The following is a 17,714-nucleotide window of genomic DNA, read 5'->3' as shown; positions in this document are numbered from 1 at the left end:
CTAGACTGTTTGCTAGAGGTAACAGCATCACTGAAGGCAACTTCTGTAAGTAAGAGTGGACTACGTTAACTTCATACAAAATCTAATGTTGCAGAAAATACAGGAGATGGAGGAAAGGAGGATACTGAGGATTGGGGAGTCGATGAAGACCTACGCAGAAGTTGATCGGCAGGTGATTCCGATCATTGGGAAATGCTTGGATGAAATAGTAAAGGCGGCCGAATCGATTGATCAGAAGAATGTAAGTATTGTAGCTTGGACTTAACTTACAACCAAGTATCTCTGGTTCCACCATTTCTTCGCCACCGCCTCCAGCGACCTCACTGGGTCATCTCGCGGTGGGGAGTTGCTTCCCGTGATCACCAGTACTTTGAGCAGTCGTTACACCGCTTTCGAGTGTTCTCTTCATCCCTCAGGGTTTTGGATTCAGCTCTCAAACTTCTTTTGTGGGAGACACAGATAAGTCTGAGACATCGCAGAATTAAATGGCTTTCTTGTCAGTTGGCTGAATAACCCCCCACATCGGGATCTGGTTCTTTAAGGCACTACTGACGTTTCGGGCCAGGTAGTTCTTTATCGTAGGGGCCCGTCGTGAGCACTAAAGGGTGTTTAGAAGCATCCCTGGTTTCTACCCACCAAATGCTGGAAGCACCCCTTCCCAAGTTGTAATGGTCAAAAGTGTCTCTAGACGTTGCGAAATGTCCCCTATAGGGCAACACCGTCTCCTTCTGAGAACACTGCTTAGGGCCAGTGTCATTCGTTTGGATTCCTTTCCTAGAAACCTGTTTTCCCTCAATAAAAGTATCAACTAGAACACCCAGCATAGGCTTTTACAAACATTCATTAATTTGCAAAACCAAATATTGAACAAAAAGCGATGTCGTAAGTCTTCCTTGTCATACGAGTGTCTTAAAATGAGTCCAGGCGAGGGATCAAAGCCGTCTTTTCTGTATGAACATATCTCAGCATGTAGATTTTTCATTGCTCTGAGAATATGTGTGTTACCATTTAAGGCCATGTGTGTAAAAAACCAAAAAACTCTCGTCAATCCAATGTGCAGAAATACTTCCAAATGTGTTAAATGGTGAGTGTTTTTAGGGGGAATAGTTCCAGTAGCCGGCATATTTTTTTCATTTTAGGATTCCTCGACCTCTGTTTTAGTAAATCTATTTGCCAAGAGCCCTCTTCTTCAGGGAGTTCAGCCAACTTTTGGGGGGAAAATTACTGATGCTTCTGAATTAATGGTGTTTCCCTCACAGAACTACGTTGTGCCCACATGGAGTCACAAGTGATCAAACCATCCTTTCCTGAAGCTGAAAATTTCTTTATTTGATGGTGGTTTTCTTTATCTCCTTTAAGCATCTGAAGGGAAAGACAGTTTAGACACACGTGACTGGGCTTGCGTCCAGCAGTCAAGTTTTTCCATGCAACAAGTGCCTGCTCCGTTTCCTTATTGCCATTGCTTCATCAATTTCATCGATGGTGGCTCATCGATGCCTGGCTCAGAGAGGGAAATCAAGTCTCCGTGAGGCGTTTTCTAATCTCCCTATTTAAAATGTCAACGGTCACCAATAAAATACTATGGGGAGGGACCTTTTAAAGGGAAATAGTAATGGGGCGCCTGGGTGACTCAGTCAGTTGCGTGTCCGACTTCGGCTCAGGTCGTGATCTCGCGGCTCATGAGTTCGAGCCCCGCATGAGGCTCTGTGCTCAGAGCCTGGAACCTGCTTCCGATTCTGTGTCTCCCTCTCTCTCTGCCCCTCCCCACCCCTCTCTTTCTCTCTCTCTCAAAAATGATAAACATTTGGGGCACCTGGGTGGCGCAGTCGGTTAAGCGTCCGACTTCAGCCAGGTCACGATCTCGCGGTCCGTGGGTTCGAGCCCCGCGTCGGGCTCTGGGCTGATGGCTCAGAGCCTGGAGCCTGTTTCTGATTCTGTGTCTCCCTCTCTCTCTGCCCCTCCCCCGTTCATGCTCTGTCTCTCTCTGTCCCCAAAATAAATAAAAACGTTGAAAAAAAATTTAAAAAAAAATGATAAACATTAAAAAACTTTTTCGAAGTGAGGTCAGTTCTTGAGTTTTTTCCTTAGCTTCATTACTTCTGGCATTGATGAAAATCTGAAACAAGCCTGGTTTAAATTTCTTATAGTAAGAAGCTTGGAAATTTCTTTTTCCTTGAAATTTCCTTGAAATTTATCAGATCATGTCTGAAGGATGGGTTTCCCTTTATGGGTTTTATCTGAGAAATTGTGAGCCCGCTGGATTTATAGGATATTTCTCCCATTATGGGATCCTTGTTTTCCATTATATCACTGATAATTCTTTGTCACCTGTGACCTTTAATGTTGCTAAATCCAAGGGTCTTTCTTTCTTTCTTTCTTTCTTTCTTTCTTTCTTTCTTTCTTTCTGTTAATGTTTATTTTTGAGAGTGAGAGAGACAGAGCATGAGCAGGGAAGGGCAGAGAGGGAGACACAGAATCCAAAGCAGGCTCCAGGCTCCGAGCCGTCAGCACAGAGCCCGGTGCGGGGCTTGAACTCAGAAGCCGTGAGATCACGGCCTGAGCCGAAGTCGGACGCTCAGCCTACTGAGCCACGCAGGCGCCCCTCCGAGGGTCTTTTCTAGGTCTTCATTCAAGTTCTTATTCAAGTACTTGAAGTATTAGGAGCACCGGCCCCCACTCGGCCACCCCCCTACTTACTCTTCCTTTACGTGATTCCCAGGAAACCATAACGTGATGGCTTTTCCTCACTGCCTCAGTCTCCTTTGCTTATTCGTGTTTTTCTTTCTTCTTACCATTGAACGGGGAGTACCCCCGGGCTTTGATCTCGGATCTCTGAACTCTGCCCATTGACTCCTTGGAGCGATCCGTAGACTCTTGGAGCGTTAAGTCCCATCGCAAGTATGAATCACACATGTTACGATCGCAGCCTGGACTCTCCCCTCCACCGCAGGTTCATTCATTCAGTTGCCCAGTGGCTTCTCCTCTTGGAGGTCCAGTATGTTCCTCAAGCTTAGTGTACCCAAAACGGAGCTCCAGACCTGTCTGGCCACACCCGCGCCTCCCGGGGTCCGCACTGCCTCCGTTACAGCATTTCTGTCCTTCCGGTGGCGTGTATCTTGGAATCATCTTTGATGTCCGCCCCCACGCCCCCTTTCTGACACCTGCTTCAACTTACCAGTCCATCCTGCTGGCTTTCCCTTCAGAACCCACACCCTTCTCACCACCTCTCCTGATCCAAGATCTCCATGACCTCGGATTGGGCAGGAGGAGCCCGGATGACTGCAGGAGATGTCTAACTAGTCTTCCACCTTTGTCCCCCACCCCCGTTCATTCTTTTTTTTTTTTTTAATTTTTTTTTTCAACATTTTTTATTTATTTTTGGGACAGAGAGAGACAGAGCATGAACGGGGGAGGGGCAGAGAGAGAGGGAGACACAGAATCGGAAACAGGCTCCAGGCTCCGAGCCATCAGCCCAGAGCCCGACGCGGGGCTTGAACTCCCGGACCGCGAGATCGTGACCTGGCTGAAGTCGGACGCTTAACCGACTGTGCCACCCAGGCGCCCCAAACCCCCGTTCATTCTTAACACAGAGACCAGAGGGTTCTTTTTTTTTTTTTTTTTTTTTTTTTTAACAATAAGCCAGGTCACATGTCTCCTCTGCTCAGGGCCCTCACAGGGCTTCTGTCTCCCGGAAAAAATCAAAGCCACTGGGGCCTCGACGCCCTGAACCATCTGGAACGCCCTCCCTCCCCATTTATCCGTCCCACGTCGCCTATTCTCTGTTCTCCCCAATGCTGTCTTCCTCGTAAGCTCAAAAGGATGCTCCTACCTTGCTGTTCCTCTGCCTGGACCGTCACCTGCCTGGCTTACTCCCCCAACCTTCGGTGTTCCTTGAATGAATGTTTCAATTTGCTTTTTTTTTTTTTTTTTTTTTGAGAACTCAAGGGTGAGATATTCCTTAATCCCTGTGTACCACCTCTCCTTGCACATTCCTTTCCGCCTGCCCTGTTCTCGCAGCGTGTTTCAAGTTTATCTTCTTCGGCAGATTCGGCTGCTTTGATCTTTGCTGTGTCCGTGGCCCTTTTTCCTTTTACCACGCGCTCTCGCTCTCCGCCTGTTCATGTTTGGCCGCTGTCACGCCCTCCGAAACCCACGTTCTTTCCCTTAAGCCCACCCCCTTGTTCTTTTTATTTCTAAAACCAGCACCGTGGCTGGCACACGTCTGGATCTGCCCACTCGCTCGCAAGTGCCAGGCACAGTTCTAAAGTCGGAGACGGACAGTAGCAAAGTAAACGAGTGTTGAAACAGGATGAGTGCAGAGCCCCCGGGTGGCTCAGTCACTTGAGCATCTGACTCTTGGTTTCTGCTCCCATCGTGATCCCAGGGTCGTCGGATCGAGCCCTGCGTCAGGCTCTGCGCTGTGCACGGAGCCTGCTGAAGATTCTCCCTCTCTCTGTCTCTCTCTCTCTCCCCCCGCTGTCCCCCTCTCCCCAGCTTGTGTGCTCTCTAAAATAAAATAAAATACCAGGATGAGCATTTGGGGGAAAATGAGGTAGGAAAGGGTGTTAGAAGTGCCTGTGGGGTATTCTACCAAGGAGTGACGTTTGAGCAAAGATTTGGAAGAGGTGATTATTTATTTAAATGGGGTGGGAGGTCCTAAAGCCCCCAGCTCTCCCAACAAACCGGATGTCCCCTCTCCCCCTTAATGCAGTGTCAGAATCACATGATTACTTAAGCGTTCCCACTGGTTTATTTATGTGAGGTCAGTTTCCACTTATTTTCACATGGCCACGTTTTCGCTAGAGCACAGCGGCGTGCTCACTGGCACACCCGGGCTTGTGGATCCGACTCTGCTAGCATACGTCTCCCCCCGCGTGTGACCAGAAGCGTAGTGTCTTACACAAGGGGGATTGTTTCCCCCGTCACGTAAAGGATGTCTGCAGGCAGAGGGTCCAGTCGTGGCGTGGACAGATGTCTCTAAGACCTCAGGGACCCGGGTTCCTCTTAGCTCACAGCTTTTGATGATGTGACCTTCAAACTCAACGTGGCTTCTGGAGCTCCAGCCATCACGTCCGACTTCCAGAAAGCAGAATATAGAGAAGGGCCCACACCATCCCTTTAAAGAGTCTTCATAAAATGGTGCCCTGTCCTGTCTACGTCTCAGAGATCTCAGAGGTCAAAAGTTAGGTGGTCTGGGGCGCCTGGCTGGCTCGGTCGGTTAGGTGTCCGACTTTGGCTCAGGTCATGATCTCATGGTTCACGGGTTTGAGCCCCACGTTGGGCTCTGTGCTCACAGCTGAGAGCCTAGAGCCTGCTTCAGATTCTGTGTCTTCCTCTCTTTACCCCTCCCCACTCGTTTTCTCTCTCTCTCTCTCTCTCTCTCTCTCTCCCCCTTTCTCTCAAAAATAAATACACATTTAAAGAAAATTAAAAGAAAAAAAAGGAGATAATCCGCAGTCTATGGCCCATCTACAAAGTAGGTAGTAGCTAAAATAGTTGCTAAAATGTGGGCTTGTATTAAGAATTGAGATCTTGGGGTGCCCGGGTGGCTCAGTCAGTTAAGCGTCTGACTTCCACTCAGGTCATGATCTTGTGATTTGTGAATTCGAGCCCCGCATCGGGCTCTGTGCGGACAGCTCGGAGCCTGGAACCTGCTTTGGGTTCTGGGTCTCCCTCTCTCTCTGCCCCTCCCCCGCTCGTGCTCTGTCTCTCTCTCTCTCCGTCTCTCCCTCTCTCAAAAATAAACATTAAAACAAAATTTTAAAATAATAAAAACAAACAAAAAAAAGAATTGAGATCTTCCCAGGGGCACCTGGGCGGCTCAGTCAGTTAAGCGTCTGACTCTGGCTCAGGTCATGTTCTCACGGTTCGAGGGTTCAAGCCCTGTACTGGGTGGTGCCTGCTTGGGATTCTCTCTCGCGCGCTCTCTCTCTGCGCCTGTCCCTCATTCTCTTTCTCTCAAAATAAATAAATAAAAGAAAAGAAAAGAACTGAGATCTTTCTAGATGGCCTTCTCTATAGTTACTTTCTTTAACTTTTTAAATGCTTATCTGTTTTTGAGAGAGAGCGAGACTGTGTGAGTGCGGGCAGGGCCGAGAGAGAGGGAGACAAGAATCCGAAGCAGCCTCCGGGCTCTGAGCCGTCAGCACAGAGCCCGACGTGGGACTCGAACTCATGACCCGTGAGATCGTGACCTGAGTTGAAGTCAGACACTTACCCGACTGAGCCACTCAGGCGCCCCTGTGAGATTTTATGTATACGTCTATCTTTCTATGACATTATGGCTGTGATTGCCTCACACGTTTGTCTGCGCTCTCTGACCCTGAGAAGGTGAGGCACCCAGAGTTCCTAGCAGCGTGCACGCCGTAGAGTTCATTGATTTTTTCAGCAAACATTTGTTGCCCACGGTTCTCCCCAGGCACCATCCAGGTTCTGGGGATACAGTAGAGGAAAAACAGAAGGGAGCTTGCCTTTGGGACTGTGAACAAATGCATACATAAGGAAAAATCACGCGATGAATTAAAACCCCTGAACCACAATGAACCAAAGAAATGAGAGTGATTATCTCCTCTTGGCTTTGACTTTGGGGGGTGCTAAATTACCTTAGGAATTTCTGGTGAGAACCAGACTTTTGTATTACTGTAGTTTTCAAGGGAATTGCATAACAGCCGTTCATGTTTTTCCTCCTGCTTTTAGCAAAGTCATTCTTCCTTAGTATTTGTTTCTCCATATGTGGACAGGTGGTTCTTAAAAGTATTCTCCCATCTCCATTAGACACATACCTTTACAAATGGCACTTAGTCTTTCTAGTTATAAAAATATTCCTGGGGCGCCTGGGTGGCGCAGTCGGTTAAGCGTCTGACTTCAGCCAGGTCACGATCTCGCGGTCCGTGAGTTCGAGCCCCGCGTCGGGCTCTGGGCTGATGGCTCGGAGCCTGGAGCCTGTTTCCGATTCTGTGTCTCCCTCTCTCTCTGCCCCTCCCCCGTTCATGCTCTGTCTCTCTCTGTCCCAAAAATAAATTAAAAAAAAAACGTTGAAAAAAAAAAATATTCCTGGAGGGTCGCCTGGGAGGCTCAGTCGGTCAAGTGCCCGACTCTTGATTTCAGCTCAGGTCATGATCTCACGGTTTGTGAGTTCGAGCCCCGCGTCGGGCTCTGGGCTAACAGCCTGGAGCCTGAAGCCTGCTTCAGGCTCGCTCTCTCTCTCTCTCTCTCTCTCTCTTCCTCCCCTGCTCGTTCTCTGTCTCTCTCTCAAAGATAAATAAAGATTTAAACAAACTTTTAACAAGAGAAAAAGAAAAAAATATGTATGTTTTACTAGAAAAAAATCTGTTATTAACCAATATAGATACAATTCTGTGAGTCCTTATTTGGACAAAATTCTTTACGCGGTCAGCTGTATGATCATAATTCATTGTGTAAAAGGTATTCGCACGTATTTAAATGCATTCCTGTTTGGTGGGTGTCATTTCAGGATTCGCAGCTGGTCATAGAAGCTTACAAATCCGGCTTTGAGCCTCCCGGGGACATTGAATTTGAGGATTACACTCAGCCGATTAAGCGCACTGTGTCAGATAACAGCCTCTCGAATTCCAGAGGAGAAGGCAAACCGGAGCTCAAATTTGGTGGCAAATCCAAAGGAAAGTTGTGGCCCTTCATCAAAAAAAATAAGGTACTGACGGTAGGACCCGGTGTGAAAGGAGTTTTATAAAGTGTGGCGATTTTTGACTTTCTCTGTTAAGCCTTTAAAAACAAACAAGCAAAGAATTTTAAACAGAACGCAGAAAGAAAAGCTAGTGGGCTGTTTTATTTTGAACCATCATTTCTCTGTGGTGGTGGAACCTTTGCCATGGCCATTTGTCTGACTTCCGATGCATTACCACTTTGTACCGTGTCGCCCACGCTAACCCTGACCTCTACTGACCTCTCGGCCATTTCCCATCATGCCTTTCACTGCTAAGTCTCCCAGACGCCCGGTCGCCTCGGCTGGGAGAGGGGTTACCGCGCAGAATTCCGATAACGATTTATCAGCAGATCTCATTGGAATCGCTTCCATGGGTTAATAACTCGGTGTTGAACTCGTGTTAACCTGTGTGCGTCCACGACCATTTTTTTGCGTTTTCTTTTGATAGTGTGATGCGCAGGCGCATGGCCGCTCTAACCTGGGTGTCGGCTGTGGTCAAGGCCGCGTGACTGCTTTTGCCTCAGGATAACTTGCTATGTGCTTCGCCGAGGCTGTCGGGTCCTTCATTTTCTCCCCCCCAAGCTCAGCTCTGTTAGCGTAGGCGGGTTAGAAGTCTTGGCCCTTCTGGCTCTAACGGGTTTGGCGTAACTAACCAGAAGCCCTAGTTTGCATGTGGAAAGTCTGCATGAGCTGCTGGTCAGCTATCCCTTGGTCTTCTTTCGTTGCTTCTACTTACTAAAAACTTCCCCTTTCGTCCCATGCCCCAGTGTTTTCTTTTGGACCATGGCCGGGATAGTCGATCGTTTTGCGTTGTACTTGCTTTGGATTTCCAATATGATTTGATGCTTATTTTTGTTTTGTGTCTTATCTTCTTGTTTCTGATTTTACTCTGTCACTGCTCCGTCTCTCACATGTAGCTTATGTCCCTTTTAACATCCCCCCATCAGCCTCCCCCTCCTCCCCCTGCCTCTGCCTTACCCACTGCTGTTCCCAACGGCCCCCAGTCTCCCAAGCAGCAAAAGGAACCCCTCTCCCATCGCTTCAACGAGTTCATGACCTCCAAACCCAAAATCCACTGCTTCAGGAGCCTAAAGCGTGGGGTAAGTTCCGCTCCGGAATCCTGTCTCTCTCGCGTGCGCTTGGGTTGCGTGTTTGGCTCTGCGTCACCGTATCTCGTTTGTGAGTTGAACCCGTTGTGTTTGCCCGTAACGTGAAACCGTAAGGGCCTGTGATTCCTCGTAGCTAGAAAGAGGGGAGGAGGAAGGAGGAAGGAGGAAGGAGAATGGACGGAAAGAAGAAGGGAAAGCCAGCCAGCCCGGGGTTCTGCGCGCCCTTCGCGCGTTTCGGAAGGACTTTTCTCCACTTCCCTTTGAAAACATCTAAGTCCTTAATATCTTACCAAAAAAGGAAAACTTCGGTTCGCTCTCTGAAGCCAGTGGCAGACGAGATGAGGAATTGGAAGTCACTGTACGCTCAGAAAATACTTGCTTGTTAATTCCCAAAACCACCTGAGTGTCGCCAAGGCACTTCTCTCTGGGCTGAGCCTCAGGGTTCGGAGGGCAGAGATGCCATGAGTTTACAGTGGTTTCTTTTTTTTTTTTTTTTTTTTTTTTTTTTAACATTTATTTATTTTTGAGACAGAGAGAGACAGAGCATGAACGGGGGAGGGTCAGAGAGAGAGAGGGAGACACAGAATCGGAAGCAGGCTCCAGGCTCAGCCCAGAGCCCGACGCGGGGCTCGAACTCACGGACCGCGAGCTCGTGACCTGAGCCGAAGTCGGACGCTCAACCGACTGAGCCACCCAGGCGCCCCTCCAGTGGTTTCTTTAGCTGTTTGGCTGAACTTACAAGACTGATAAAATACCTGTCGACCGGAAGAGGCCAAACGCAGTATTTGTCTTTAAAGGGTGAAAGTAACAAGCCGCTGACGTTTATCGAGCGCTTGTGATGTACCAGCCCCTGTTCTGTGTGGTCGTTTACTTTTCCTTCAGCCGCCCTCCGAACCTAGGGACCGAGGTTTCCTTATCTTACTGGCAAGAAAACTAAGGCATAAAAAAAGATGAACTTAGGAAGACGGCGAGCCAGAATGAAAGCCAGAGAGCCCGCTCGTCATACGCCGAGGTTTTGCGACAACCACATTCAGGGAGAGTCTGGTACCACACGGTCGACCCGCCAGTGGCGGTCATTTATACTCCGGTTTGCCACGCTGATTAGCGTTGCCTGGCTTCACTCACAGGGTCTTGTGGAATTGATCCAGGAACCAAAAGTAGATACCAGTGTGGTTTACGGGAAAAGATTGGAATAGATAGAGTCAGCCGTAGCCTCCCAAATAAATCTAACCGATCAGTGGACTCTAAGCCACGCCCCCAGTACTCCTCATGACGAATAACGAGTGAAGTGTGGCGATGAAGAGCAAACAGACACATAGCGCGGTGACGTATCCAGTAAAGGTCTTTTGTCCTGACCTTCGGGGATCGCCGTCCGGTGGCAGGGGGATGTTGTTCTTGTACCGACATGATTTTTACTCTTCCCCCTCCTTTGGGTAAAAAAGGAGTGTAAGTAAATAACAGCCAACTAAGTTGTTGCCTTTTAAAACAAGGGACAGCCCACCTGCTAAAATTGGAACGATACAGAGGAGATTAGCGTGGTCCCTATGTGAGAGTGACACACAAAATCATGAAACCGTTCCATTTTTTTAAATGTTTATTTATTTATTTTTGAGAGAGAGAGAGAGAGAGAGAGAGCGAGTGTGAGTACACGAGCGAGGGAGGGGCAGAGAGAGAGGGAGACGCAGAATCCAAAGGAGGCTCCAGGCTCTGAGCCGTCAGCGTGGAGCCCGACGCGGGGCTCGAACTCACGATTGCGAGATCGTGACCTGAGCCGAAGTCGGACGCTTAACTGAGTGAGCCACCCAGGCGCCCCTGCGCGTTCCATATTTTAAAAATAAATAAGTAAACAGAACAAGGGACAACCCCCCTATTTCTTTATATGCAGAGTTTCTTTCATCGGGGAATCCCAGTGTTGCATGCAAAGAATCTGTATTGTTGGTGGGATTATTTTGTTTTAAGGTTACCCAGCGTGTCAGGTTAAGAATTAGAGATTTGACTTCCGCAAGACTTCAGGAGAGCCGTTGTTAGGAGGCAGAGTATAGCATCACATAGATGACAGATCGCGTTGAGCTCTATAAGGAGATCTCAATCCCTGGCTCGATCAGGCTGGCTTTTAACACTCCCGTCCATCCCGTTTTTACTCCTGGAAGAATTTCCAACATCTGGCCAGGGTGTTTTTGCTCGACTGTATAAAGTTTTACATCAACTGTAAGTCTGTTAACCCATCTCGGCCACTTCCAAAACCTTTACAGAGCGCTCATTTATTATATTTCTAATAAACCCCTCTGCACGGTCTTGTGGAATCTCCTAATGGAGTATGTTGAATATCCGGGATTGTTTCCCGTTTGTTTGTGTCTCTTCCATTCTGTCAACACCACACAGCCTGTCGGTTGCAAATGGTTTCTGAATCTGTGTCTCATGCTGTTCTCTGAATGTTTCGGAAAAGACCAAAGAATGTCAGTAATCAATAAGCGTACGGGAAAGATGGCTAGGAAAAATTTAACACTTAACACAGTGAAATGAGAAACCAGCTATTATGAAAATTTAAAGGAAACTCCCTTTTTAAAAAAAAAAATGGTCATCAGCAAAATGAAGTTTCTTTCTTACTCTTTAAACCTGTGCTCAGCAAAAACAGGGTTAACACAATTTCTCCTCAATAGTGAGTGTGCTTTTCTGAGAGTGAACTCACACATACACAGACTGGAAACATCAGTAAGGAAATAGAAACATATTTCTGCCTCCCTCGACTTTTGGTCAGTCTGCTCTTAGCAAAGGTCACATTTGATGACCCTTCCTTCAGGAAGTAGCAGTCAACAAAAAGGAAAGAAAAAGAAAAAGGAAACTCGTGACCGGAGTACGATTAGGAAGTTCAAAAATAAAAAGCAATCTGAAGTTTGGGGAGACAAATTTCATTTTATTTTTTTTTAACGTATTATTTTTTAACAAATTGGATGTAAAGCAACCCTACCAGGGAAGGGTGTTGGAAGCCGTTGGCATCTGCAAGAAAATTCTGTTTCACTGAACATTTCTACAGCAGGTCACCTGAGCATGATTAGCCATGTTTTCATCTTTCCGTAAGAAAAATGAAACTAGAAAGTATGGTCTCGGTTTGCCATTTACAGATGTAATCTTACTGCCTTAAATTAAGATTTCTTTTCCTGGGCTGGGCAAGGGCCTTCTAAATCTAAAACATGGACATATTTTCCCCCACGTTTGAGAGTTCGTTGCATGGAAAAATCCCATCAAAGTGGATGAAAAGATTTGGAAAGTCCTTACCGACCGTTTGTCAGATGTTGCGGTTTTATGGTTACTGTAATTTTTTATTTATTTTATCTTGTTCTCTTGCTGATTATTGGCAGACTCAGTCTTTCTGTTTTCACAAAGAACTCATGAAGAGGACGATAGGGAAGCCCACGTATGCTTTTGAAGCTAGGGACTATGTTGTAAGTTTCCATGTGTCGGCCAGGTCATACAGTCACAGCACAGGCACTAACCCCTATGACAGCACCAAGACTGGGGACCCAGCAATGAAATTCTCCACTGGCGGACCTGGACACAGAAAAAGCCTAATTCTCAGTATAAATGCAATCCCAAGCTCCTTCATCCGGAAAGCTTGGGGTGGGAGGGGGGAAGAGAACCCAACTTCCCAATAACCACCAAACTGCCTAAAAATGCCAGTGAGCTGAGCTCGGCCGTCTGAGACGGTGTCCCTGGGTATACGCCTTTACGGCAGAGTCTCACCCATAAGCGCAGCCACAGAGCGTGGTCCCAGGAGAAGGATACTCTTAACGGACGGCAGTTGCGTAGCAAGAGGGCTCACGATCCGGTCTGAAACAGGTGGATCCGTAAGGGGGTTATGCCATAAAGCTTGGAGAGCCGGAACGACCACTGAAGCAACGAGCAAGGTCATAGAGTAGTACCGTGACTTTCCATGGACCTTAAACACGTTTACTCGTGTATTTATTTTCACCGTCCCCTTTCTTCGTACTTGAGGTTAGTACCTGCGGCTGCAGAATAACACATGGACCCGCTGGCTCTGTGTTCCCTCATGTGTTATTGACACGTGTGGCTTCCAAGGCTCCATACTTGTTGCCTGAAACTGACAGCTTCTTAGTTCCCCGGGTGTCTCGCAGCGCACTGAATGCCGTCTTTGAAAACGATTCTCTTAAATGATTCGGTTTCTAATGTTAAATGATCTAACTGGCTGGCTTACAACTCACCACCGAAAACCAGTTTATAATAATCGTTACAAGAATACGTGGCACTGTGCTGGTGCTTTATGTAGATTACCCATCACTGTCCACTTCGGAAAATCGAATTTTGTCTTGAAAACTCGGTATTTTCCTATTGGTGCTCGGATTTGTTTCCAGTCTTCATGATTCGTTTTCATTATGAAGAAGTGGTGGTATTCCCCTGCCATGAGGTTTGATGTTAGAATTCTTTCGGGATGCTTAAGGAAGAATACATAACTCGCATACATATATAAGTGACCGAAGTAGCCGAATAGAGAGCAGGTAATGTATGAAGTTCAAATGCCGGTTCTTTGAATTAGCAGCATTGAAGACGATAACGTGTGAGGAGACATCTGTAGGTGGTAGTGTGCTTTCTAGGGAAGATATTCGCAAAGTTTTCTGCTGTGCACCCGGTGTTGTCTGTAAAGAACCCAAGTCGTGACAAACTGATCTGTGCTAAAGCTCACAGGAGGGGCGCACAAGACAGTCGCGAGTGTGCCTGGGTGTACCGTGTTCTCCCAAAAGTTTTGTCCGACCACTTCTTTCCTTCAAAGTCTTTCTTTTTCCCCCATAAGGGCAATGTCTTTAAAAGCTTCCTGCCTATTTAAAAAGAAGCGTCCATTTTGAGTTAATCTTAAGATTTTTTAAATCTGGCTAAGGAATTTTAACACCCTCCCCACTCGCCACTTAAAATCAAAGGGCCCTTTCTTCGGTGCTTTGTCCCCAACATATTTTTTGATCCTACTACAGCTGCCGGAACTTTTAGGATTGACGACAGCTAAGCAAAAAGGCACTGCGCTCTCAAAACACTGCTTTATAGCCATAGAGCATGTCCCCCCTGTTAACGAAGAACCGAATGTTTCGTCTGCTAATTCGGAGATGCCTCGTCATCTGTTTTGTGTCGAGGAATCACTATACCTTTGCTAATCTGCAGGCCCAGCAGAATTGCACCTGCTGTGTCCTGATAATTCCCAGGAAATCCACAGCAAGGAGTAAGTGTCCCTCGGTAGTTGAGAAGGTTACCTAAAGGTAACCTTCAGAGCAGCTGCTGCTGTTAATTCCCCAAGTGCTATGTAACCCCCGGGGGTAGGGCTCAGAGTGGATGGAGAGCCTCTGAATACACCTTCCACGGTGCAGGAGGTGGTGAGCGGTGCTCAGGTGGGAGAGAGCAACGTCCTGCCTCCAGCCTGGTGCAGAGAGGCTTTCTGGCTCCTGTGGGTGGTTTCCTCAAGCAACTTCCGGTCCCCGGTCCCCCGTTCACCCACTCGAGAGTGGGTGCCTCTAAGAAATGCCAGTGATTAGAGTTCCTTAGGATAGATTACTTGTACCTTATGGAAGTCCTTGCTCTCCAGACCCCCGCTGTGCGTAAAACATGCCATGTGAAATTTGGTGAACAAAAGCCTACCTGATTATTCTTGGCTTTTATTATCCGCATGTGTTACCCACTGCAAACGTAATTTCGCTCATCTCCATCCAGGCTGATGTGACCGATACCGAACTGTGAACAGAAACTCTCCTTTTCTATCTTTATTCTCTGCCCTGGCAACGTGGCAGCTAAAAGAAGGTTTTGGGCAGGGGCCAGCCCCTCTTGTGAACGTTTGCACAGATCCGCTGCAAGCCATTTGCACAAGCGACAGGTGAATTTATGTGCTATGTTAATGCGGTGGAACTGGTCGAGTTCCTCTTCTTCTGATGTGTTGTCTCTCTCTCTTTTTCTCCCCTGTTACCTCTTCAATTTTTACATGAAGCTTTCTCTCAAGCTGGTAAGCACAATTATTCTATGCATGTCCTGAATCTAATCAGCTTTTTTTTTTTTTTTTTTTTTTTTGGTGTGTGTTTCCTTTGCGTGTGCTTTTGCTGGTGTTTTTTCATCAGACCTTTGCAAAACAAAGGTCCAAAATCTAATAGGGGCGATCTTAATCTTTTCAAGTTGCTAAGAAAATTAACGCTTAACTCCTGATTTGGTTTTCTTTCTTATTGGGGCCTTAAGAGGATGGCAAATATTCATAAGCTTTATTTAAGTGTGAGCATAGATAGAAATACTCAATATCGGGGGGGGGGGGGTGGCTCATGGGATCATTTAGAGTCAAGGTAAATTTCGCAGCTGGAGGGTGCTCCTCCCTGGGGACCCCAGAAGCAGATGGAAGATGTGGGGAGCCTGAAGGACACGTGCAGGGATGGTGCCGGTCTCAAACTCAGGTCCGAGGCAGCCTGCGAGAATCGCAAGCCACGGAATCTTTAAAGTTGCTACGTAAATACGTGGGTGCCTTGCGCATAGCTGATTTAAGAAATCACAAGGTGACTTTACAGACACCGGAAGGAGCCTCCTAAGCCTTTCTAAAATAATGTACTTAGTGTTCTGTGTTGTTCCTACATACTTGCATATAGCCCTAGTAAACAGACTAATCATTATTAAATTTCTTAAAAGAAACTCTTAACTCTATAACCCTTAACTGTACCTCAGATACGTGTAACTTACATAGTAGTCTCAACGGCACAGCTGAGAATTTCCTAAAATTATGGACCATGATAAATTGCAACAATTCAACCAGGGATGAAGTCAGCACTTTATGCAATTCTGTTGATAATGCAGGATAAGAGTTTCTGGTTATCCTGATGTACACATTTGTACGCGTGCATGTATATGTATATGTGCGCATATACGGAATTTTTTCCACCTGACTCAGTGTTTGGCAACCAACTCAACCCTAAAGAAAATGAATATTTTAGGGGTGCCTGGCTGGCTCAGTCCATAGAGCATGTGACTCTTGATCTCAGAGTCATGAGTTCAAGCTCCACGTTGGGCGTGGAGCGTACTTAAACACACACATGTGCGCACACACACATTTATTTGATCCTAGCATTCATTTATCAAGAATTAAGCACATGGCCCAAATGGACTCACTGGTGAATTCTACCAAATATTTCGGGAAGAAATTCTATCAGTTCTCTGTAATTTCTTTCAGAAGATCGAAGCAGAGGAAATACTTCCTAACTCATTCTCTGGGGCCAGCATTACCCTAACGCCAAAACCAGAAGAGGGAAGGAAGGAAGGAAGGAAGGAAGGAAGGAAGGAAGGAAGGAAGGAAGGAAATGAATATTTTATTAAATTGAACATTCCTTAAACTCAAAATCCAAGACGAGTCCCTAATTAAAGTGTCTACAAGAAGGAAAACATTCTAAATGTTTCCATGAACTGCGTTCGACGACAGCAACAATTGGGGAGAAATTAGGTCAGTTAAGTAGGAGTCTCTCAGATACTGGGGTTCCTTCCTTGCCCTTTCTGTATTTCTTCTGCTGCTGAGGTGCTGGCAACAAAGGATAATATCACTCATAATATTAGGCGGTCTTTCTGTCTGAGATAGAAATCATTTTACCCACCCGGTATTGAATTGTTGCTTTATATCGTTGCGTAGACGCTAATAAAGAAGTGGAGTGTTGCCCAGAGACGCCTGGGGTGGAAACAAGCATAAAATCCCAGGAAGCAGCTCGTGCTTGGGCTGTTTGTGGGGAAATGCTCCGGAGCAAGTGTTTGATTCCAGAAATGGGTAAAACAAGTTCCTCCCAGAGCCACAGCCACTTAAAATAACCATACGTGCTTTGACGCCCCCCCTCCTGAAACATCAGTGCCACCTGGTGTGGCCAGTCTCTTTGTAAACCAGGCCATTCCAAAGACTTCAGAAAGTCTGTTCTGACCCGAAGCTAGAAATATAAATTCCTTCATGGAATTAAAAAGCTAATTGGACACAATGGCCTTTTAAGGCACTTCCAGACACCATACGCTCCTTTGGATGTAGAAGTTACGACCTGCGTCTCCAAGGGCGACATGAGGTTTGTTTGAGGCATAGTGCATGAGATTACGTTCTATTTTTTAATATTTTTATTTATTTTTTGAGAGAGAGAGAGAGCGTGCAAGCAGGGGAGGGGCAGAGAGAGAGGGGGGGACAGAGGATCCGAAGCAGGCTCCAGGCTCTGAGCCATCAGCACCGAGCCCGATGCAGGGCTCGAACCCACGAACTGTGAGATCATAACCCGAGCCAAAGTCGGGGCACTTAACTGACTGAACCACCCAGGTGCCCCGAGATTAGTTTCTAAACAGCAATACAGAAACACGGAATATCCATCAAAAGGGCCCTAATTCACTCCTTCATCATTTAACCGTTTTTAGTTTTCGTAAATGATTAAAATTAACTTTTTTGTTGTTGAGGGCATCTGTTCGTAAGTCCTAAGTACTGTCCGTTTTGCTGAAGATCCCTTTGCAGCTGTGGATACACCAAACGCAAATCTTACACCTGTTCTCCATCTAGACCTGTGCCGTCCCGCACGGTAGCCACACTTCACATGTGGCTTTTCAGATTTCAGTTCAGGAAAATGAAACGAAAACTTAAAGCAGGCCCACGGTTGCACTAGGCGCGGTTCAGATGTGCAGCAGCTCTGTGCGGCTACCGCACTGACCAGTGCAGACATGAGACCTTTTCCATCCTTTGTAGAAAAAAAATTCTTCGGGGGGGCGCCTGGGTGGCGCAGTCGGTTAAGCGTCCGACTTCAGCCAGGTCACGATCTCGCGGTCCGGGAGTTCGAGCCCCGCGTCGGGCTCTGGGCTGATGGCTCGGAGCCTGGAGCCTGTTTCCGATTCTGTGTCCCCTCTCTCTCTGCCCCTCCCCCGTTCATGCTCTGTCTCTCTCTGTC

At 47.0% G+C, this 17,714-nt stretch overlaps 1 protein-coding gene and 1 pseudogene across 12 annotated transcripts in view; both read left to right on the top strand.

The window, feature by feature from the left end:
- The window catches only part of FNBP1 (formin binding protein 1), a 144,691-nt gene that overhangs the window by 109,478 nt on the left and 17,499 nt on the right, over nucleotides 1-17,714 (top strand). For 4 of the 12 annotated variants that reach the window (XM_023242839.2, XM_023242838.2, XM_045043317.1 and 1 more), the window contains 5 exons: nucleotides 95-241; nucleotides 7,475-7,672; nucleotides 8,602-8,784; nucleotides 12,153-12,236; nucleotides 14,774-14,788. In XM_023242839.2, coding sequence (XP_023098607.2) covers nucleotides 95-241; nucleotides 7,475-7,672; nucleotides 8,602-8,784; nucleotides 12,153-12,236; nucleotides 14,774-14,788 — 627 coding nt within the window. The remainder of the gene's footprint in view (nucleotides 1-94; nucleotides 242-7,474; nucleotides 7,673-8,601; nucleotides 8,785-12,152; nucleotides 12,237-14,773; nucleotides 14,789-17,714) is intronic. The other 8 variants (XM_023242849.2, XM_023242848.2, XM_023242840.2 and 5 more) reach the window with 7 other exon arrangements.
- On the top strand, nucleotides 10,283-10,380 carry LOC111557637 (annotated as a pseudogene).

The sequence above is a fragment of the Felis catus genome, chromosome D4 (assembly GCF_018350175.1).
Source record: "Felis catus isolate Fca126 chromosome D4, F.catus_Fca126_mat1.0, whole genome shotgun sequence".
NCBI classification, from domain to species: domain Eukaryota; kingdom Metazoa; phylum Chordata; class Mammalia; order Carnivora; family Felidae; genus Felis; species Felis catus.
Note: the sequence above shows the minus strand (reverse complement) of the source record. Positions and strands in the feature narration are given on the sequence as shown.